The sequence below is a fragment of the Neodiprion virginianus genome, chromosome 4 (assembly GCF_021901495.1).
Source record: "Neodiprion virginianus isolate iyNeoVirg1 chromosome 4, iyNeoVirg1.1, whole genome shotgun sequence".
NCBI lineage: Eukaryota > Metazoa > Arthropoda > Insecta > Hymenoptera > Diprionidae > Neodiprion > Neodiprion virginianus.
The window spans coordinates 2,699,545-2,721,934 of record NC_060880.1 but is presented as its reverse complement, the minus strand read 5'-3'; the positions used below and the strand labels follow the sequence as shown (position 1 = coordinate 2,721,934).

Here is a 22,390-nt window from a genome sequence, read left to right as displayed (position 1 = left end):
AGTTTTTAGCACTGGTGAAGGTAGTGAAGTAGCTACGTACAGCTACGTAGTCGACGTACACCCGTATTCATAGTCCTTCCTTGAGGAACAAGGATTCCTTGTTCCTCATTTCACGTTTCATAGACCTTCCTCGACAGAATAAGGAGCCTTATTGGCCTCCTTCTTTCAAGGCAGGTCTCGAGCTGCCTTGAGGAAACCTTCGGCATTGCGATTGGCTGTTTCGTTTCATGTAGCCAGCGCTTCCGCTTGCGCTTGACGTCTATGCACTTATGACCCGTATGACGCGGACCACAGCCAGTCTACAGGTTAACTTCTTTGAGGTTATACACTCTCATCACCGACGCAACTTGACAATGAGAGCTAAGCGGTTCAAGTTAGATTTAAATATAGTCGAGAGGCGCTTCGATCAGCAGTTTGACCACCACAAGCAATCACATATCCCTAAACATGTCTTCCTCCTGGAAGGGAGAGCCAAGTTGTGGCTATGAAACGAGGACGCCTCTGTGATTCAAGGAAGCCTTCATCAAGGCGTCCTTTATTCTTGAGATAAGGGAGGGACAACGAATACGGGTGGTAGTCTATTATGAATTCAGCATGAATTCACCAATGTTGGCATCTCGAGGTATTGTATGCTAAGGTTTCTCTCTGCATGCTAGAACCAGATTTTTTTAGCATATATGTTGGCTGTACTGGAGTCGTGAGAATGATAATCGACTTCCGACCAGACGAACATGGCTACCTGTGCCAATGAATAATGATGTACTAGCGCGCTGTAGCTTTGTAAACAAGTAAAGAATATTGCTTGACATTGTATAGTTTCAAAGTGATTTTCTCACGAGGTTGTTACGACAGCGAAATTGTTTTACAACATTTCGTTCGACTTGTCGAACGGCTTACAGATAAACGGCATACCGTAGGTTCTTTTGTCAAACTGTTGCAACCAACCTCTAACGCGTCAATGGATATCAGCGACACGGAGGAAATCGCGCGGCACCCGAGGTCCATCGTGCACTTGGACATCGATTGCTTCTACGCTCAGGTAGAAATGTTACGGCATCCCGAATTGGATGGAAAACCTCTGGGGGTACAACAGAAGAATATTGTCGTCACCAGCAATTACTTGGCGCGGAAATTTGGCGTTGGGAAGTGCATGTCAGTGCAGGAAGCGTTGCGTCTTTGCCCCGGACTCTCTCTTATTCGAGGTGAAGACCTGTCCGAGTATCGCCGAATATCGACAAAGATATCGGAAATATTGCATCAGTTTACCCCTTTGGTCGAGAGGTTAGGTATGGACGAGAGCTTTGTGGACGTATCTGCAATGGTAGAACGATATGAGAATGATAAACGAGACACCGATTGCCGAATGAAGGACGGAAATTCCTGTGATGACGACTACGACGATTGTGAAGATAAGCCGGAACAAGTTGTTGGCAACATTTTTGGCATGTCCGAAGAAGAATGTCCTTGTGGCTGTCACGCTCGCCTTGCTGCTGCCTCCAGAATTGCAGCTGATATGAGAGCTCGTATATATAAAGAATTGCATTTAACTTGTAGTGCGGGTATTGGTACCAACAAGCTGGTGGCCAAGCTGGCTGGCTCGCTGCATAAACCCAATCAGCAAACTGTGGTATATCCGTGCTCTGGGCCGGCTCTCCTTACTAAGATTGGACCTGTCTCAAAAATACCAGGAGTAGGTTTCAAAACTGACCAGCTACTGGCAATGAACAATATTAGAACAGTAGAGGATGTGCGTCGATTGTCACTGGAGGATTTAGAATTGAAGATTGGCAGTGACTTAGCCAGAAAGCTGAAGGATAGCGCCGAAGGTATCGACGACAGTGCTGTGAAACCATCTGGAAAACCTCAGTCGATAGGAATAGAGGATGGTTTCAAACATGTGTCATTGGTAGTAGAGGTTGAATCGCGCCTTGGAGCCCTACTTAGACGACTTACAGACTTGGCAACTGAAGATGGGAGAATACCGGTGGCAATGAAAGTAACTGTGAGAAAACACGATTTGAATAAACCAAGTACAGGTAAGAGGGAGACAAGGCAGTGTGCTCTGCCTCAAACTCTTCTACCATCCACAAAGGGGGGCATATATGACCATGGAAAAATGCTAATCCTAGCCATGAAGCTGTTTCATCGAGCAGTCGATGTCTCCAAACCATTTCATTTGACACTACTGGGAGTGGCATTTACAAAGTTTGAGGAACGCGTCTCTGGAAGAAGCAGTATCACCTCATTCTTACGAAAACAAGTTGCGGTGCAGTCAGTACTTGACATTAGTTCCGAGGAAGGAATTTCGGAACTAGATTTTCCATCTGCCGGAAGCAATGACACTTCTACAATTCCTGATGTCGCCATTAGTACAGTTGCAATTGCGACCACAGCTACTGCTACGACAACTGTTGTGAGCGATGTTCTTCTCGCAGTAGACAGCAGAGATTCGGGAGACGAAATGACCAAGTGCTGTTCAACTCCAAGTCCAGATCGTATGATTACGCCGCCGTTGAATTTACACAGTCCATCCATGTCGTCTAGCAGTGCTGAAGCTACCTCGGGAGGTAACTCTCACAATTACCTTCCTAATCACCGCCCTCATCGTCATCATCATCATCGTCACCTTCCTCGTCATCACCATCATCATCATCATCGTCGTCAATCCCCGGAAGAAGAGGACTCTTCAGGAGAGGTAGAGCCATCTCCTAAAAAAACCAAACTTGAGGTTTGGTTAAGAGGCCGCAGAGAGTCACCGAGCAATGAAATGGCAAGTCTGAGACTCAGCCCATCTTCGCCTATGTCGTCAATATCACCACCACCAGGAACAGATCCAGCTGTCTTCAAATCACTCCCCATTGACTTGCAAACAGAAATCAGCCAGTCGTGGTCAACTTCTAGCAAACCAAAACCGAACGATATACTCAAATATTTTATAGCAAACAAGTGACAGAGTAACACGAGCTAGTATACAACGAAAAATGTTCGATCAACTCGAATCTGAGGATGACCTAATTAAAATTGAAATGAAAATAAATAAAAAATAATTTCTGACCAAGATGTCAATTTGAGCTTAACAGATTTAATTTGCTCTGTGACTGAATAAACACACAGTCACTGGTTGAAAGTTACTTGTGATATAATTCTGTAGAATTGGTAAATCGCTATAGATTGTTCAGCTGATTCTTTTCCTAAAGACATGTCTAAGATTGACTGTCACTGTCTCATTTTATGATTTATTACTCAATGTCAATAGTTTCTAGAGCAATTTTCCTTTTTCTTCCAAGGTAATAATTGAAAGCCAATATCGCACGATCGTTGGGCAAACAATGTACATTGTATATACCTGCACTATTTTGAACAAAACTAGTTTTTAAATGAAAGTGAGTTTTTATTTTTATAAGATTACATACTGTTATCACAATACAATATTATTATATGCATTAAAAATTATTATACTGTAAGTTGTAATTGATATGTATGTACATAAACAACTGCAGATATTTGAAGGCTGTCCACTGTATTAGCAAACGTGGGTCGTTAATAAATTTATTGTTGAATACAGAAACATTTTCCTGTTGTAATGAAAACAGTACCCAAGTCTTCGAGTGTCACTGGTTTTGTAAATGAGTTCACTGAATAATAGGGCTGGTCTAGTGTGAGAACTCATCGATCGACTCATTCGATTATAGCAACAAGTCACTTCAGAGACGATTGAATCGTTGCATCATTGTAAGCTCTCCAGAGATGAAGAACCTAACTGCGTATGTACTTTCATTGTACTTGATACATTTATGAAAAATAGAAATTGCTGTAATTTTTTAATACTATATACATAACAGTTGTTATTTGTTTGGTTCTTGACTTTTCATTGAACTCCACATGTGTACCAGTTGTAGGTGGTCTATAAATATTATATAAGTATCTACTTTAATATTCTTTCAAATATCACTGATTTCAAAAGTTGCCGGACGACAGGGGTAGTTAAGAAAATTGTCACAGATAGAGGATGCGCCACTAACCAAATGAAGTTGGGTCCCGTAAACGAAGTTTGAAAAAAAAAACAAAAATCGGAAACTGCCGGGCTCGCTGGCCGGGCTATTACTATGCAAGCATTGGTGAATGACACGAAGCGTTTGACAAGTACTTCCATGTTCAAGTTGACAGAAAAATGTTCGGCAATACTTTGAGGTACGGCTAATTGGGTTTCAGATACAGATACAAAATTTTGTCTAATTAAGATCCGATTGCGAAATGTTGATCGACACTGTGATACATAACCTTTACGATATCTTTACAAAACGCAAACGTAAACATTCGTAGAGAAGACATAGAATTTTCACCCTTTGACAAATCATTTATTTAGTAACAAATAAACATACTTTTTCTTGCTAAAGGTTTGATTGACAACAGTGCTAAGTTTACTCAGCATTGATTGTATTTAATGCATTTATTTTGATAAGCAGGGCTCCGGAGCTGTTGAAAAATAAGGGCATAACATTCGAGGCATGGAAGAAGTGGGACAAAACTGCAGAGACGTTACCGCACAAGGGCCAAAAGCAGTATGAACCGAATAACTCTTGGCTACAGAATAAACAGATAGAAAAGGGACTTAAGGATCGCAAGGACTTACTTGGAATAGAGAGGGTAGAACGTAGTTCTCAGCTTGCCACAGCCGAGTGGTTACCACTAGAATCAAGGGCTCGTGTCACCAAAAAGTCTGGTCAGGAGTGGACTAATTTTGGTCTTGAAGAGAATCTTGAACTGTATCTGATCCCAGAGGAGGCATTGCTTCTCCTTGAGCTGGTATTGAACTAATTCTAAATATCATTCTCCATTTGACTAAAACAAACGGACACTATCCCATGTGGAGAAAATGTGTGAACATGGCTACCGATAGCTAAGGTTGCAAGTGATTATTTATTCCTTGATTTTTAGATTTAGAGATCGCTATATTGAACACATTAGAAAAATGATTAAATATTCGATCAGCAAATTTCACAACATGAAGCAAGCCAGCATTTAATCGCAACCTCTTACATGTACCAGATTTTTGTGACGAATTTAATTTAACATTTTTATACAGGCATGTCTAGAAACATAGATAATCTTCTTCAAGTAACAGTCTGCCGAAGACCGTGCATTTACCTTGTTTTGGCCATAGCCAACATAATTCTTAATACACTTTACTGTTAAAGCTGTGTTTCAATGATTACAGAATCGTCTGGAACTAACATGGGAGGGTGTTGCGCTCTCTGTCCAGCAAGCATATGTAGTTCTTTTGGAATCTAATCCATCAAAGTGTAACATAGATGAGTATAGAGTATACAGTCACTTGGTACGTCAAGGTTACCGGTTACAAAGATTTCGTTACGAAGATGATTCAGTCCTATCTGATATGAATAATCCTTCTCGGCGATGGGCGAAATTAAAAAGGAAAAAACAGATTCATGACCCTCGGGGCGGTTTTGGAATGACAAGAGCTCGCATGAGTGTAGCTGATTCTGATGAATCAATCAAAAATGATTCAACCGAGACTATACAGGATTGTAACCCAGTCGAGAGAGGTCAGGATATGGTGGATAATACAAACGACAAGCACAATATCTGCAGTCTTAGAACGGAAAAATCAGACGAATATCCGACTTCAAGCCAACCTGGCAATAATATAAAAAGCAGGTCGGAAATAAACATGTCTAACAGTTCAGAAACTTGCACTCGTGAGAATAGTGAAGGTACCAATAAAGTTGAGAAAATAATAGCACCGCTCGGGACTAATGTGGAAACTGCATTTCTGCCAGAAACTGAAAAATATACTTTGGATGGTGCCAAGACAAGTACGAAAAAGTTACCGAGTGAGTTATATGACAAAGGAGTTGAAAATCTACCGGGTCCTAGCAATGTGGAGGCTAATAAAAGAGCCGATAACCAGGGACATCACACCAAGTTGAAAATCATTTCTGATGAGACTATTTTAGGTGATATCAAAATATTATCGAAATGGCCAGGTTCACGAATACAAAGAAATGTAAAATGGATGCCAAAACGAAACACTAGTGGAGCTCTGCTCCCAGTGACCGAAAGAAAATCCAGTGGCTGCACTATTAACGATATCAACATGGATGGTGTATCACCGCTGGAAAGTCTACATTCAAGGCTTGGTGGAGTACCAAAATCTTCTCGATCAGACAAGGACCTTGAAAACGTAGAAAGACCAAAGAAAGTCATGCATGAGGTAAGAAATCAGAATACAAATAATAATATTAACTTCTACTGAATACTTTGTGTGGATAAATTGTAATTTTTTCGTTTTGATTGATTACTGTCGACTAAAGCTCAAACACAGCAAAAAATGGAGTTTGCTCGTGAACAACTGGTCAATTACCAGAACTTTTGACTACATGTTGTACATAAACTTTGATCTACAGGTGATTGAAGTTTCTGATGATGAGATCGAAGAGGTACCACAGAAGATGTCAAGAATGGAAATGCTAAATCTCTTTCCAAATGTCATGTGTGAAGCATCATTACTTAAACCGATCCCTAGAAAGTATTTACCCTGTAATGTCAGACCTCAACTATCAGCAGTTCGAAGGCGATCAAAGTACTATGTCCGTTCAAAAAGCAAGAATGACGACTCACATGAAAATAACTATAATACATTACCAGAGGTCCGATCGCGATTGGCAAATGATATGCCTGGATCAATTTCTTGTAGTAATACAATTTCTCGCAATGAATCTGCTCAGGTTAATTTCAATGGAATTTCAGTAAATTGCAGAAATGAAGTTTCATGGCAAGGTTTGTCCTTCTCCAAAGAATTATATGAAAGTCGAATGATGTACCAACGATGTTACAATCAAGGAGCATACTCGCGAAGTTTACCTAATTACGCAGTGTTCAGAGAACCGGAACACGTCTCTGTACATTTGCGTACTTATACAGACATTGCTATAGCGCAATATATTTCGGGAAGGTCACCATTTCTTAGACGCGGCTTTTCTCATCGTCAAAATATTTGGTCCAATATGAGTTATTCTCATGCCGGACAAAATTTTTTAAATCTCACACCTCGAATCCTTTGTGACAGAGTGTCTGCTTACAATGGCTTTAGCCACTTTGGGAATTCAGTACCTCAAAGACCAACTTATAGTCATAAAAGAGGGTGCGATGTATTTAGGTATTCGAGTCGGAAACATTATCCAAACCGGGCAGCAGAAATGGGTAGGCCATCTTTTAAAATTGTTCCCGGCGCTTTATCATGGGCCGAAACTAAAGCAAAATGGTTAGAAGAAAAGACGATAACAATTGATGATGAAGAGTGTGTAAATAATAAGGATTCATCAAGCGACGAAAGTGAAGTAAAAGTGGTGGCACAGCTGGTGAAGCCATTAGTAGGTCCGCAGAATACGACCAGTCTGACGAGAGTTTACCAAAGCCTGCAAATTATAAAAAATATTACGAATAGCAATGCTGTACGTCCAAGAAAGCTAGAACACGTTAACTACAAAATCTCTTATAATTTGTACTCAACTGGTCAGCACTACAAAAAAGCAAGTCCTGGTACACCTATGTATAGGGTAGTTGTGTTCAGGTAAGAAATAAAACTTGTAATTTGTTTTATTTTTGGTTCTCCGTGTACCTATATGCATTGTGTTGTACTTAATTTTCTGTTTCAGACCTGAGTTGACTCCGTTCATTGAATTGGCAGAGATAATACGTCTTCAGCAAGATGCCAAAGAGTCGCCCATAGTTTTCGCTTGTGCGTCGCAAACGTCAGTCACGTTTGCTGAGCTGGAGACTATAAAGATACCTGATATTACGGATATCTGATTTCTCAAAGGCATTCCCTTTCATCAGCACGGGATTTTGTTCGGTGCATGTGCTAATAATTCGATTATGTTCTTCAAGTTTTACATGGATGTATCTTGTATCTGGAATTATGTCTGATCGTATATAGCGTAAATTTTCGACGAGAACTTCGACTTTCGTTCGTTTGTAATGCGAAATTCGTGGAAACCAGCAGTAAAAAAAAAAAACTTTCTATATTGGAGAAAAACACTTGACAACGTTATCAACAATTTTTTGAATGAATCACGACCAGCAAGATGTATCAGGGCATATGGGTATATGCGACGAAAATTGACTTCTGATTGCAAAGAGAAATTTTTCTTGCTTCCGGAAGAATGAAAAAATTAGTACAGGTTCACTTTTTAATTCCAAAATTTGAGAGAAGTTTTTTCCTGTGGTTTCGACAAAACTTAATTTATTCATGAGAGCAATGTCAAAATCGAATTAATGAGTTCCCCTTCATAATTTGAATGCAATGTATTTGTGTCTTAGGATACACTGTCAATGAGATCAATTCAATGGTGAACAATACATCGGATGAGTTTCCAAGAGAGTTGGATGTAGTTTTGTTTGCAATAGACGTATACCCAGGAACTCAAAAATCGCCGCTGACATGGGATCAACTATTGTGAAATAAAGATCAATGTGTGAGAAATTAAACATTTATGTTTTGGAATATTTGTGAAAAAAAAAGGAAAGGTACACAAAATCTAGGTGGGTGTAATAACTAAATGACGACCTAACGACCTGCTTTCTATTGAGCTTATTTCTGTGCCATAATGAATACATGCATGTGACTTCATGCATGCGTAATCATTTTATTGATAGAAATGGTTACACGGAAGCATTTTGTGTATAAAATGTATATTTATGGTCCACCTTCATACCTCACTAGCATGTTGATTTTATAAAATTTGAGATTTGAAAATTCAGTGGTCAGGTGACGAATGTATAACGGCATGACGCGCGTGTGAGATATACAGTTTCTAGGCCGGATCATTTTTTCATCCCAGAATCGATTTGCTGGACCGTTTTTAAACTATTTGGGCTCCACGGGATTCATATGGAAAATTTTATACATCGTGGGACGGACACCTGAAAAAATGTAAAGAAATTCATCTTATTTTTGGGTATAACTCTTCATCCACTGCTCGCGGCGATTCTAGATTCCGCGTAATTGATTCCTCTTGCAAAGCTACGTCGATATAGTGCATCAAAGAATAATTTCCAGCAAGTTTCGAAGTCGTCAAATTATTAACAAAAAATACAGAGAGATTAGCCTTACTTTGTTGTGCATATATAATTTTCGGTCTCAGAATAGATTTGTATAGCCTTTTCTTGAAAAATCAGACCCCCAGGAACGCAGAAAACGTATCTAAAGTAGCGTGGTTCATCAAGGAATCAATTCCGGCATTATTCAATATCGCCAAAATTTTCTGTAAGAATACGGAGGGGTTAGTATTAGTATTTATGAATATCCACAACAATACTAGTTAGCCGTAATTATTTGTCTAAAAGTGTTCAGTCGAAGAATCAATTTGTATGACCCTTTCTAGAATAATTCGACCCTCAGGAGTGCGAAAAGGTGATCTCCAACAGCAAACGATGAATAATACAGGAAATATAAAAGAAATTCGGTAAATATTGAGTTTTTATTCATTTTTATACTGGTCACATGAAATACGGACAGTATAACAATATAATACGTCATGTATTGCATAGTGGCAAAAGTGATGAAAGAAATTCGGTAAATATTGAGTTTTTATTCATTTTAATACTGGTCACATGAAATACGGACAGTATAACAATATAATACGTCATATATTGCATAGTGGCAAAGGTGTGGCACATGTATGCAGACAAGAACTTGAGATGTATGTTGGAACTATGATAGAAACTATCTGATTAGTTAATATTCTGCTTCAGACGATGTATACTGCATACCTATTACCTCATATAATAATTGTTTTTCTTATGTGATGTTCTTTCATATTTTTGTATTGTTCTTTGACTTCTAATTTGAATCTATTTGTCAACTCGTGGAATTACTGGACACTGACACCCAAACACTTGTACTAGAATTAAGGCATATTCAATAAACTGATGTTTTGGGTAATGTATTTTGACTTCTTCGGCCCCACCTTTCCGTAATCCCGTTAAAAAATTCCATATATTTCAGCCGTAACTGTTGATCTGTTGATCTTGATGTGAAGCTTACTGTGCTGCGATTCGTAAGAACTAATCGAATTCTCTGAAAGACAAAATGAATAAATTCTGCAGCAGTATTTCAGTTCACGCAGCAGATCTAGCATAGAACCAACATCGGAGAGATTACATCGACAAAACCAGAAGCAGGGAAACAACTGAGAAAAATTTTAGTTTTTCGGCTCTAACTTTGAATCCGTTGCTCGCAGCGTATTCGGACTGCGCCGAATCGATTTATTTCGCAAAATTACGTCGGAATAGTGCACGAAAGAATTTATTCCAGCACTATTCAAGATCGCTAAAATTTTCGCCAAAAATGCAAGGGGCTAGCCTTACTTTTTTGCCAAATTTTTGACCGGAAATTTTTCGGCTCAGATTCGATTTGTATGACCCTGTCCTGACTAATTGGACCCCCAGGAACTCAGATGTCGCAGCAAGAATAGCGTGGGATCAACAGCAGCAAAATTACGATGGTAAAAGCTACTGCTGAAAAATGTCGAAAATTCAGGTTTTCGTTTTTTGGCTGTAACTTTTGATGCGTTCATCGCAGCGTATTGGGACTGCGCCCAATCGATTTCTCTCGCAAAATTACGTCGGAATAGTGCCACAATTAATTTATTCCAGCACATTTGAAAATCGCGTAAATTTTCGCCAAAAATACAAAGGGGTTAACCTTCCTTTTTTTTTGACCAAAAAATTTTTCGTCTCAGAATTGATTCGGATCACTCGTTCCCGACCAATTGGACCCCAAGGAACTCAGAAAACGCAGCAAAAGCAGCGTGGGATCAACAGGAGAGAAGATACGAGGAAAAAAGCACCTGCTGAAAAATGTCGAAAATTCAGGTTTTCGTTTTTTGGCTGTAACTTTTGATGCGTTGATCGCAGCGTATTGGGACTGCGCCCAATCGATTTCTCTCGCAAAATTACGTCGGAATAGTGCCACAATTAATTTATTCCAACATTTTTGAAAATCGCGAAAATTTTCGCCAAAAATACAAAGGGGTTAACATTCCTTTTTTTTTGGCCGAAAAATTTTTCGTCTCAGAATTGATTCGTATCACTCTTTCCTGACCAATTGGACCCCAAGAAACTCAGAAAACGCAGCAAAAGAAGCGTGGGATCAACGGGAAAGAAGATACGAGGAAAAAAGCACCTGCTGAAAAATGTCGAAAATTCAGGTTTTCGTTTTTTGGCTGTAACCTTTGATGCGTTGGTCGCAGCGTAGTGAGACTGCGCCCAATCGATTTCTCTCGCAAAATTACGTCGGAATAGTGCCACATTTAATTTATTCCAGTACTTTTGAAAATCGCAAAAATTTTCGCCACTAATGCATAGGGGTTAACCTTCCTTTTTTTTTGACCAAAAAATTTTTCGTCTCAGAATTGATTCGTATCACTCGTTCCCGACCAATTGGACCCCAGGGAACTCAGAAAACGCAGCAAAAGCAGCGTGGGATCAACAGGAGAGAAGATACGAGGAAAAAGACACCTGCTGAAAAATGTCGAAAATTCAGGTTTTCGTTTTTTGGCTGTAACTTTTGATGCGTTGATCGCAGCGTATTGGGACTGCGCCCAATCGATTTCTCTCGCAAAATTACGTCGGAATAGTGCCACAATTAATTTATTCCAGCATTTTTGAAAATCGCGAAAATTTTCGCCAAAAATACAAAGGGGTTAACCTTCCTTTTTTTTTGACCAAAAAATTTTTCGTCTCAGAATTGATTCGTATCACTCGTTCCCGACCAATTGGACCCCAGGGAACTCAGAAAACGCAGCAAAAGCAGCGTGGGATCAACAGGAGAGAAGATACGAGGAAAAAGACACCTGCTGAAAAATGTCGAAAATTAAGGTTTTGGTTTTTTGGCTGTAACTTTTGATGCATTGATTGCAGCGTATTGGGACTGCGCCCAATCGGTTTCTCTCGCAAAACTACGTCGGAAAAGTGCCACAATTAATCTATTCCAGCACATTTGAAAATCGCGTGAATTTTCGCTAAAAATACAAAGGGGTTAACCTTCCTTTTTTTTTGGCCGGAAAATTTTTCGTCACAGAATTGATTCGTATCACTCTTTCCCGACCAATTGGACCCCAGGGAACTCAGTAAACGCAGCAAAAGCAGCGTGGGATCAACAGGAGAGAAGATACGAGGAAAAAGACACCTGCAGAAAAATGTCGAAAATTAAGGTTTTGGTTTTTTGGCTGTAACTTTTGATGCGTTGATCGCAGCGTATTGGGACTGTGCCCAATCGATTTCTCTCGCAAAATTACGTCGAAATAGTGCCACAATTAATTTATTCCAGCACTTTTGAAAATCGCGAAAATTTTCGCCAAAAATACAAAGGGGTTAACCTTCCTTTTTTTTTGACCAAAAAATTTTTCGTCTCAGAATTGATTCGTATGACTCTTTCCCGACCAATTGGGCCCCAAGAAACTCAGAAAACGCAGCAAAAGAAGCGTGGGATCAACGGGAAAGAAGATACGAGAAAAAAAGCACCTGCTGAAAAATGTCGAAAATTCAGGTTTTCGTTTTTTGGCTGTAACCTTTGATGCGTTGGTCGCAGCGTAGTGAGACTGCGCCCAATCGATTTCTCTCGCAAAATTACGTCGGAATAGTGCCACAATTAATTTATTCCAGTACTTTTGAAAATCGCGAAAATTTTCGCCACAAATGCATAGGGGTTAACCTTCCTTTTTTTTTGACCAAAAAATTTTTCGTCTCAGAATTGATTCGTATCACTCGTTCCCGACCAATTGGACCCCAGGGAACTCAGAAAACGCAGCAAAAGCAGCGTGGGATCAACAGGAGAGAAGATACGAGGAAAAAAGCACCTGCTGAAAAATGTCGAAAATTCAGGTTTTCGTTTTTTGGCTGTAACTTTTGATGCGTTGATCGCAGCGTATTGGGACTGCGCCCAATCGATTTCTCTCGCAAAATAACGTCGGAATAGTGCCACAATTAATTTATTCCAGCATTTTTGAAAATCGCGAAAATTTTCGCCAAAAATACAAAGGGGTTAACCTTCCTATTTTTTTGGCCGAAAAATTTTTCGTCTCAGAATTGATTCGTATCACTCTTTCCCGACCAATTGGACCCCAAGAAACCCAGAAAACGCAGCAAAAGAAGCGTGGGATCAACGGGAAAGAAGATACGAGAAAAAAAGCACCTGCTGAAAAATGTCGAAAATTCAGGTTTTCGTTTTTTGGCTGTAACTTTTGATGCGTTGGTCGCAGCGTATTGGGACTGCGCCCAATCGATTTCTCTCGCAAAACTACGTCGGAATAGTGCCACAATCAATTTATTCCAGCACTTTTGAAAATCGCGAAAATTTTCGCCAAAAATACAAAGGGGTTAACCTTCCTTTTTTTTTGACCATAAAATTTTTCGTCTCAGAATTGATTCGTATCACTCGTTACCGACCAATTGGACCCCAAGGAACTCAGAAAACGCAGCAAAAGCAGCGTGGGATCAACAGGAGAGAAGATACGAGGAAAAAAGCACCTGCTGAAAAATGTCGAAAATTCAGGTTTTCGTTTTTTGGCTGTAACTTTTGATGCGTTGATCGCAGCGTATTGGGACTGCGCACAATCGATTTCTCTCGCAAAATAACGTCGGAATAGTGCCACAATTAATTTATTCCAGCATTTTTGAAAATCGCGAAAATTTTCGCCAAAAATACAAAGGGGTTAACCTTCCTTTTTTTTTGGCCGAAAAATTTTTCGTCTCAGAATTGATTCGTATCACTCTTTCCCGACCAATCGGACCCCAAGAAACTCAGAAAACGCAGCTAAAGAAGCGTGGAATCAACGGGAAAGAAGATACGAGGAAAAAAGCACCTGCTGAAAAATGTCGAAAATTCAGGTTTTCGTTTTTTGGCTGTAACTTTTGATGCGTTGATCGCAGCGTATTGGGACTGCGCCCAATCGATTTCACTCGCAAAATTACGTCGGAATAGTGCCACAATTAATTTATTCCAGCATTTTTGAAAATCGCGAAAATTTTCGCCAAAAATACAAAGGGGTTAACCTTCCTTTTTTTTTGACCAAAAAATTTTTCGTCTCAGAATTGATTCGTATCACTCGTTCCCGACCAATTGGACCCCAGGGAACTCAGAAAACGCAGCAAAAGCAGCGTGGGATCAACAGGAGAGAAGATACGAGGAAAAAGACACCTGCTGAAAAATGTCGAAAATTAAGGTTTTGGTTTTTTGGCTGTAACTTTTGATGCATTGATTGCAGCGTATTGGGACTGCGCCCAATCGATTTCTCTCGCAAAATTACGTCGGAATAGTGCCACAATTAATTTATTCCAGCACTTTTGAAAATCGCGAAAATTTTCGCCAAAAATACAAAGGGGTTAACCTTCCTTTTTTTTTGACCAAAAAATTTTTCGTCTCAGAATTTATTCGTATCACTCGTTCCCGACCAATGGGACCCCAAGAAACCCAGAAAACGCAGCAAAAGAAGCGTGGGATCAACGGGAAAGAAGATACGAGAAAAAAAGCACCTGCTGAAAAATGTCGAAAATTCAGGTTTTCGTTTTTTGGCTGTAACTTTTGATGCGTTGGTCGCAGCGTATTGGGACTGCGCCCAATCGATTTCTCTCGCAAAACTACGTCGGAATAGTGCCACAATCAATTTATTCCAGCACTTTTGAAAATCGCGAAAATTTTCGCCAAAAATACAAAGGGGTTAACCTTCCTTTTTTTTTGACCATAAAATTTTTCGTCTCAGAATTGATTCGTATCACTCGTTCCCGACCAATTGGACCCCAAGGAACTCAGAAAACGCAGCAAAAGCAGCGTGGGATCAACAGGAGAGAAGATACGAGGAAAAACGCACCTGCTGAAAAATGTCGAAAATTCAGGTTTTCGTTTTTTGGCTGTAACTTTTGATGCGTTGATCGCAGCGTATTGGGACTGCGCCCAATCGATTTCTCTCGCAAAATAACATCGGAATAGTGCCACAATTAATTTATTCCAGCATTTTTGAAAATCGTGAAAATTTTCGCCAAAAATACAAAGGGGTTAACCTTCCTTTTTTTTTGACCAAAAAATTTTTCGTCTCAGAATTTATTCGTATCACTCGTTCCCGACCAATTGGACCCCAAGGAACTCAGAAAACGCAGCAAAAGCAGCGTGGGATCAACAGGAGAGAAGATACGAGGAAAAAAGCACCTGCTGAAAAATGTCGAAAATTCAGGTTTCCGTTTTTTGGCTGTAACTTTTGATGCGTTGATCGCAGCGTATTGGGACTGCGCCCAATCGATTTCTCTCGCAAAATTACGTCGGAATAGTGCCACAATTAATTCATTCCAGCACTTTTGAAAATCGCGAAAATTTTTGCCAAAAATACAAAGGGGTTAACCTTCCTTTTTTTTTGACCAAAAAATTTTTCGTCTCAGAATTGATTCGTATCACTCGTTCCCGACCAATCGGACCCCAAGGAACTCAGAAAACGCAGCAAAAGCAGCGTGGGATCAACAGGAGAGAAGATACGAGGAAAAAAGCACCTGCTGAAAAATGTCGAAAATTCAGGTTTCCGTTTTTTGGCTGTAACTTTTGATGCGTTGATCGCAGCGTATTGGGACCGCGCCCAATCGATTTCTCTCGCAAAATTACGTCGGAATAGTGCCACAATTAATTCATTCCAGCACTTTTGAAAATCGCGAAAATTTTTGCCAAAAATACAAAGGGGTTAACCTTCCTTTTTTTTTGACCGAAAAATTTTTCGTCTCAGAATTGATTCGTATCACTCGTTCCCGACCAATCGGACCCCAAGGAACTCAGAAAACGCAGCAAAAGCAGCGTGGGATCAACAGGAGAGAAGATACGAGGAAAAAAGCACCTGCTGAAAAATGTCGAAAATTCAGGTTTCCGTTTTTTGGCTGTAACTTTTGATGCGTTGATCGCAGCGTATTGGGACTGCGCCCAATCGATTTCTCTCGCAAAATAACGTCGGAATAGTGCCACAATTAATTTATTCCAGCATTTTTGAAAATCGCGAAAATTTTCGCCAAAAATACAAAGGGGTTAACCTTCCTATTTTTTTGGCCGAAAAATTTTTCGTCTCAGAATTGATTCGTATCACTCTTTCCCGACCAATTGGACCCCAAGAAACCCAGAAAACGCAGCAAAAGAAGCGTGGGATCAACGGGAAAGAAGATACGAGAAAAAAAGCACCTGCTGAAAAATGTCGAAAATTCAGGTTTTCGTTTTTTGGCTGTAACTTTTGATGCGTTGGTCGCAGCGTATTGGGACTGCGCCCAATCGATTTCTCTCGCAAAACTACGTCGGAATAGTGCCACAATCAATTTATTCCAGCACTTTTGAAAATCGCGAAAATTTTCGCCAAAAATACAAAGGGGTTAACCTTCCTTTTTTTTTGACCATAAAATTTTTCGTCTCAGAATTGATTCGTATCACTCGTTCCCGACCAATTGGACCCCAAGGAACTCAGAAAACGCAGCAAAAGCAGCGTGGGATCAACAGGAGAGAAGATACGAGGAAAAAAGCACCTGCTGAAAAATGTCGAAAATTCAGGTTTTCGTTTTTTGGCTGTAACTTTTGATGCGTTGATCGCAGCGTATTGGGACTGCGCACAATCGATTTCTCTCGCAAAATAACGTCGGAATAGTGCCACAATTAATTTATTCCAGCATTTTTGAAAATCGCGAAAATTTTCGCCAAAAATACAAAGGGGTTAACCTTCCTTTTTTTTTGGCCGAAAAATTTTTCGTCTCAGAATTGATTCGTATCACTCGTTCCCGACCAATTGGACCCCAAGGAACTCAGAAAACGCAGCAAAAGCAGCGTGGGATCAACAGGAGAGAAGATACGAGGAAAAAAGCACCTGCTGAAAAATGTCGAAAATTCAGGTTTTCGTTTTTTGGCTGTAACTTTTGATGCGTTGATCGCAGCGTATTGGGACTGCGCCCAATCGATTTCTCTCGCAAAATAACGTCGGAATAGTGCCACAATTAATTTATTCCAGCATTTTTGAAAATCGCGAAAATTTTCGCCAAAAATACAAAGGGGTTAACCTTCCTTTTTTTTTGGTCGAAAAATTTTTCGTCTCAGAATTGATTCGTATCACTCTTTCCCGACCAATCGGACCCCAAGAAACTCAGAAAACGCAGCTAAAGAAGCGTGGAATCAACGGGAAAGAAGATACGAGGAAAAAAGCACCTGCTGAAAAATGTCGAAAATTCAGGTTTTCGTTTTTTGGCTGTAACTTTTGATGCGTTGATCGCAGCGTATTGGGACTGCGCCCAATCGATTTCTCTCGCAAAATTACGTCGGAATAGTGCCACAATTAATTTATTCCAGCACTTTTGAAAATCGCGAAAATTTTCGCCAAAAATACAAAGGGGTTAACCTTCCTTTTTTTTTGACCAAAAAATTTTTCGTCTCAGAATTTATTCGTATCACTCGTTCCCGACCAATTGGACCCCAAGGAACTCAGAAAACGCAGCAAAAGCAGCGTGGGATCAACAGGAGAGAAGATACGAGGAAAAAAGCACCTGCTGAAAAATGTCGAAAATTCAGGTTTCCGTTTTTTGGCTGTAACTTTTGATGCGTTGATCGCAGCGTAGTGAGACTGCGCCCAATCGATTTCTCTCGCAAAATTACGTCGGAATAGTGCCACAATTAATTTATTCCAGTACTTTTGAAAATCGCGAAAATTTTCGCCACAAATGCATAGGGGTTAACCTTCCTTTTTTTTTGACCAAAAAATTTTTCGTCTCAGAATTGATTCGTATCACTCGTTCCCGACCAATTGGACCCCAGGGAACTCAGAAAACGCAGCAAAAGCAGCGTGGGATCAACAGGAGAGAAGATACGAGGAAAAAAGCACCTGCTGAAAAATGTCGAAAATTCAGGTTTTCGTTTTTTGGCTGTAACTTTTGATGCGTTGATCGCAGCGTATTGGGACTGCGCCCAATCGATTTCTCTCGCAAAATAACGTCGGAATAGTGCCACAATTAATTTATTCCAGCATTTTTGAAAATCGCGAAAATTTTCGCCAAAAATACAAAGGGGTTAACCTTCCTATTTTTTTGGCCGAAAAATTTTTCGTCTCAGAATTGATTCGTATCACTCTTTCCCGACCAATTGGACCCCAAGAAACCCAGAAAACGCAGCAAAAGAAGCGTGGGATCAACGGGAAAGAAGATACGAGAAAAAAAGCACCTGCTGAAAAATGTCGAAAATTCAGGTTTTCGTTTTTTGGCTGTAACTTTTGATGCGTTGGTCGCAGCGTATTGGGACTGCGCCCAATCGATTTCTCTCGCAAAATTACGTCGGAATAGTGCCACAATTAATTTATTCCAGCACTTTTGAAAATCGCGAAAATTTTCGCCAAAAATACAAAGGGGTTAACCTTCCTTTTTTTTTGGCCGAAAAATTTTTCGTCTCAGAATTGATTCGTATCACTCTTTCCCGACCAATTGGACCCCAAGGAACTCAGAAAACGCAGCAAAAGCAGCGTGGGATCAACAGGAGAGAAGATACGAGGAAAAAAGCACCTGCTGAAAAATGTCGAAAATTCAGGTTTCCGTTTTTTGGCTGTAACTTTTGATGCGTTGATCGCAGCGTATTGGGACTGCGCCCAATCGATTTCTCTCGCAAAATTACGTCGGAATAGTGCCACAATTAATTCATTCCAGCACTTTTGAAAATCGCGAAAATTTCTGCCAAAAATACAAAGGGGTTAACCTTCCTTTTTTTTTGACCAAAAAATTTTTCGTCTCAGAATTGATTCGTATCACTCGTTCCCGACCAATCGGACCCCAAGGAACTCAGAAAACGCAGCAAAAGCAGCGTGGGATCAACAGGAGAGAAGATACGAGGAAAAAAGCACCTGCTGAAAAATGTCGAAAATTCAGGTTTCCGTTTTTTGGCTGTAACTTTTGATGCGTTGATCGCAGCGTATTGGGACCGCGCCCAATCGATTTCTCTCGCAAAATTACGTCGGAATAGTGCCACAATTAATTCATTCCAGCACTTTTGAAAATCGCGAAAATTTTCGCCAAAAATACAAAGGGGTTAACCTTCCTTTTTTTTTGACCAAAAAAGTTTTCGTCTCAGAATTGATTCGTATGACTCGTTCCCGACCAATTGGACCCCAAGGAACTCAGAAAACGCAGCAAAAGCAGCGTGGGATCAACAGGAGAGAAGATACGAGAAAAAAAGCACCTGCTGAAAAATGTCGAAAATTCAGGTTTTGGTTTTTTGGCTGTAACTTTTGATGCGTTGATCGCAGCGTATTGGGACTGCGCCCAATCGATTTCTCTCGCAAAATTACGTCGGAATAGCGCATCAAAGAATTTATTCCAGCACTTTTCAAATTCGCGAAAATTTTCGCCAAAAATGCAAAGGGGTTAGCCTTACTTTTCTACCAAATTTTCGACCGAAAGTTTTTGCCTCATTATTGTTTCGAACAAAAATTTTCTCCTATTTTCTTGTATGTGTATGACCCTGGTATGTCAAGTGACCTTTGGTGATAGAACATCCAACTTCCCGTATTACAGTAGATGTAGTCCTGCTCAACCATTGATTCCAGTGTATGCGACAATTATCATTTAATAAATCAATTAAGTAAATTAAATTTTATTGAAACAGGTGTATAGGGGTACAATTTTTATGGAAAGGGGTTGTTACATAAAAATCCTGCAGAGACTTGTATGAGTCTTTACGCAGGCCTAGCGTTCTTATAAATAATCCTAGTAATACTATTACTAGATAAATAATACTACATATTTTTTCCGAGTTCATAAAGCTTATTCCAGTATTTATAACCGCGTGGAGATGAAAAACCTCGAAGATCGCTTCACAAGTGGATACAATCCTTCAACGCGAGTTTGAAGTCTTTAAATCAGACATGTTAACATCAATATATAATTAATATATACAATGAACAAAGGGAAGAAATTTCAGTTCAAAAAAATTAATTATATTCTTTGCACTTACACTCAAGTCTTTTTCCTATTCTTTTTCGAAAATAATTTCACACACGAGTGCCTAATATGAGATTTACGTTTCTGTTTAAAATGAAACGGATATTGGCCGCGTTCGTTTCTGTCACTTTTTAAGGACCGAGCGATCTCCGGCCCGAATGTGTAATCCGTGCTGGACGTCTATCTGGAGCAGGACGTGATTGGGTCTCACAATTAGAGAAGGCTGCGCACGAACTCACCTTATTTTCATTCATGACATCAACTACTACTATCAGCAAATGGTAACGTAAATGGACATCGGTGACAGGGAAGAGCAGGGGGGAAGTAAATAATATAAACTACCGTTGCATTCATTTAGACAGAGTTTTGATTGTACAGATCTGTTAGACGTTTAAACGACGTAAAAGATCTTTTACTGAATGATCAGTAACAATTATACAAATAATAAAAATCAGCATAACTGAGCATAGCTAAAATGTTGTAGTCTATGAAAATAAAAAACACAGTTACATCTGACTGTTTATAACTATAAATCTGCATAAGTACCAACTTGAACATATCGACATTTCAAAAAGTATTTCCTGTTTGTTTTTAATCAGTCAGGTTCATTATGATGCACGTCGTTTAATGGAAATCTTTCCACGGCTGAGTTGGTATATGTATATTCTGACTTTGGCATTGTCAGATACCTTCTTTACCCAGATCTGTAAGATAACAATTACACATGAACTATTGTTTAAAGCTCTTTCTTAATTAGTGCTAAAGTAAATGAAATTTACTCACAGCTTCGGTTCCAATCGCTGATATATTACCAGCGAATCGGGGTAAGTCCTTGCCTTCAACATAAACAGGTTGACCGCGGTGAAACCTGCAAATCAAATTAAAAATATGAAGTCATTTACAAAATATAAATTCTTTGTTGCTTTGATTTTGAAAGAAAATCATGATGCATAAATATTTGTGTGGACTCTAACCATCTTCTTTCATAGAGTAATTTTCCATCTTCAATCCTTGTCTCTACTAGAGGAGTATCAGGAGATGGATTGGCATGCTGAGCTGGAAGATTGACTACATTGCAGGCAGTCAGGACTGCTGAAAAATTAAAAAAGCATTACTAAAAGTTATTAAAAATAAAATCGAAAAATCAGTACCTGGTTTTCGTACAGTAGATAGTATTTTACAACGGCTGATCGCTTTTAAGTCATTCTCAATCTCCTTTTCATCAAGTAAGTAATTCAACTGCGCCGGAGGTGGCTTTCTACGTTTCTCTACTTTCTCAGGTACTGGGTCATTGGGTCGACGGCGCAGTTTTCTGGTCATAGGGGGTTTCACCTGAGTACAACCGAATCAAACTAGTTACGGATGATCACTTAGTTTTACATCATCAATTTGTCAAAAAGTAAGAAGACTGGATAAAGCCTATTACCTCCATAGAATCACCAGTGAGTTCCATTGTGTGCCGATCAGATTCAATCATTTTACGCTTCTCTTCCATATCGGTTAATAAATTTTCCTTGAGGTCGATTTTTTTCTCTTCAAACTCTTTGGCTGCTGCTTTTTTCTCAAGTATGTAATCTCTTTCTACCCACTCAGTGAGGTAATCCCGGTAAATTCCATTCAACCGTAACCTGAATTTAATAGTAGAAAATTAGTACTCTGAGGAATAATTTTTCCACATCTAACAACATATTTTAACGTATTTCAGGAATACTTCACCTTTCCTTGTACTGCACCTCCAGGCGTTTGAGCTTACGATTGTATTCCGGATGTGTTCCATCCTTCAATTGTTGAAGCTGTTTTTTTAGACTAGCTAATTTATCTTGATACATTCTACGGAGAAAAGAACGTTTATTTCAGAAGCGATTATTTAAGAGTTGTAATTAAGAATATTGTCAAAATTGGTTACTGCTTACTGTTCTTTTATTTCGGTGTACTTTTCTGACTTTCCCATATCGGGCTCACTAGCCTCTTCCGTATCTGAAAATTAAAACAAATCAAAGTTATTATTAATGAAGTTTAAATAAATGCATATACAAATTGTAAGATGTCTTTATCAACAAAGCCCAAAAATTCTGACCTTCGTCACTCTCATCCTGGTCCTCCAAATCACGATCTTCTTCCATGTACTCATCGTTGTCGTCCTCGACATCATAATCGTCCTGACCATAAGGTGTTGAAAATGGAGAACCTTGAAACGACATGTAAACAATACTGTAAGACTCCGCGCCGAATAAATCACGATGATGTCTTAATTTACGAGCTAGTTATCGACACAAATCCTCTCTCTGGTTAAGCTTGTCAAGTAAGAGGTTATGTTATGTATGCACACATGCACACGAGAGGATGTCAATTGCTTCATCCGATAAACACGCACACGTGT

The 22,390-nt window shown here is 39.5% G+C and overlaps 3 protein-coding genes across 5 annotated transcripts; 2 read left to right on the top strand and 1 right to left on the bottom strand.

Annotated features, from left to right (window-relative positions):
* Window positions 1–663: 663 nt before the first annotated feature.
* On the top strand, window positions 664–3,774 carry LOC124303387 (DNA polymerase iota). The gene has a single exon (XM_046760520.1). The coding sequence runs from the start codon at window positions 959–961 to the stop codon at window positions 2,948–2,950; it is 1,992 nt and encodes a 663-aa protein (XP_046616476.1). The 5' UTR covers window positions 664–958; the 3' UTR covers window positions 2,951–3,774.
* A 227-nt stretch (window positions 3,775–4,001) lies between these two features.
* Window positions 4,002–8,511, top strand: LOC124303384 (uncharacterized). 2 transcript variants are annotated; one of them, XR_006907911.1, is made up of 6 exons: window positions 4,002–4,191; window positions 4,467–4,806; window positions 5,219–6,235; window positions 6,429–7,594; window positions 7,680–8,204; window positions 8,344–8,511. XR_006907911.1 is itself a non-coding variant. In XM_046760512.1 (5 exons), the coding sequence occupies exons 1-5, from the start codon at window positions 4,172–4,174 to the stop codon at window positions 7,831–7,833; spliced, it is 2,697 nt and encodes an 898-aa protein (XP_046616468.1). In that variant the 5' UTR covers window positions 4,002–4,171; the 3' UTR covers window positions 7,834–8,511. The 2 variants fall into 2 exon arrangements, 1 of the variants encoding a protein (XP_046616468.1); XM_046760512.1 differs by having other exon boundaries at window positions 7,680–8,511.
* A 12,093-nt stretch (window positions 8,512–20,604) lies between these two features.
* On the bottom strand, window positions 20,605–22,349 carry LOC124302976 (sin3 histone deacetylase corepressor complex component SDS3). 2 transcript variants are annotated; one of them, XM_046759608.1, is made up of 8 exons: window positions 22,088–22,349; window positions 21,924–21,987; window positions 21,727–21,840; window positions 21,437–21,638; window positions 21,162–21,342; window positions 20,985–21,102; window positions 20,794–20,878; window positions 20,605–20,714 (listed from the first exon to the last, which is right to left on the bottom strand). In XM_046759608.1, the coding sequence occupies exons 1-8, from the start codon at window positions 22,209–22,211 to the stop codon at window positions 20,619–20,621; spliced, it is 984 nt and encodes a 327-aa protein (XP_046615564.1). In that variant the 5' UTR covers window positions 22,212–22,349; the 3' UTR covers window positions 20,605–20,618. The 2 variants fall into 2 exon arrangements, with proteins under 2 accessions (XP_046615564.1, XP_046615565.1); XM_046759609.1 differs by having other exon boundaries at window positions 20,985–21,099.
* Between the last annotated feature and the right edge of the window lie 41 nt (window positions 22,350–22,390).

Coding starts and splice junctions, on each gene's coding strand:
- LOC124303387 (XM_046760520.1), top strand. CDS start 959: ATGGATATCAGCGACACGGAGGAAATCGCGCGGCACCCGAGGTCCATC.
- LOC124303384 (XM_046760512.1), top strand. CDS start 4,172: ATGTTCGGCAATACTTTGAG. Junction 4,807..5,218: donor CATTGCTTCTCCTTGAGCTG/GTATTGAACTAA, acceptor CAATGATTACAG/AATCGTCTGGAACTAACATG. Junction 7,595..7,679: donor TATAGGGTAGTTGTGTTCAG/GTAAGAAATAAA, acceptor TTTCTGTTTCAG/ACCTGAGTTGACTCCGTTCA.
- LOC124302976 (XM_046759608.1), bottom strand. CDS start 22,211: ATGTCGTTTCAAGGTTCTCCATTTTCAACACCTTATGGTCAGGACGAT. Junction 21,841..21,923: donor TACACCGAAATAAAAGAACA/GTAAGCAGTAAC, acceptor TTTTCTCCGTAG/AATGTATCAAGATAAATTAG. Junction 21,343..21,436: donor TCACTGGTGATTCTATGGAG/GTAATAGGCTTT, acceptor GGTTGTACTCAG/GTGAAACCCCCTATGACCAG.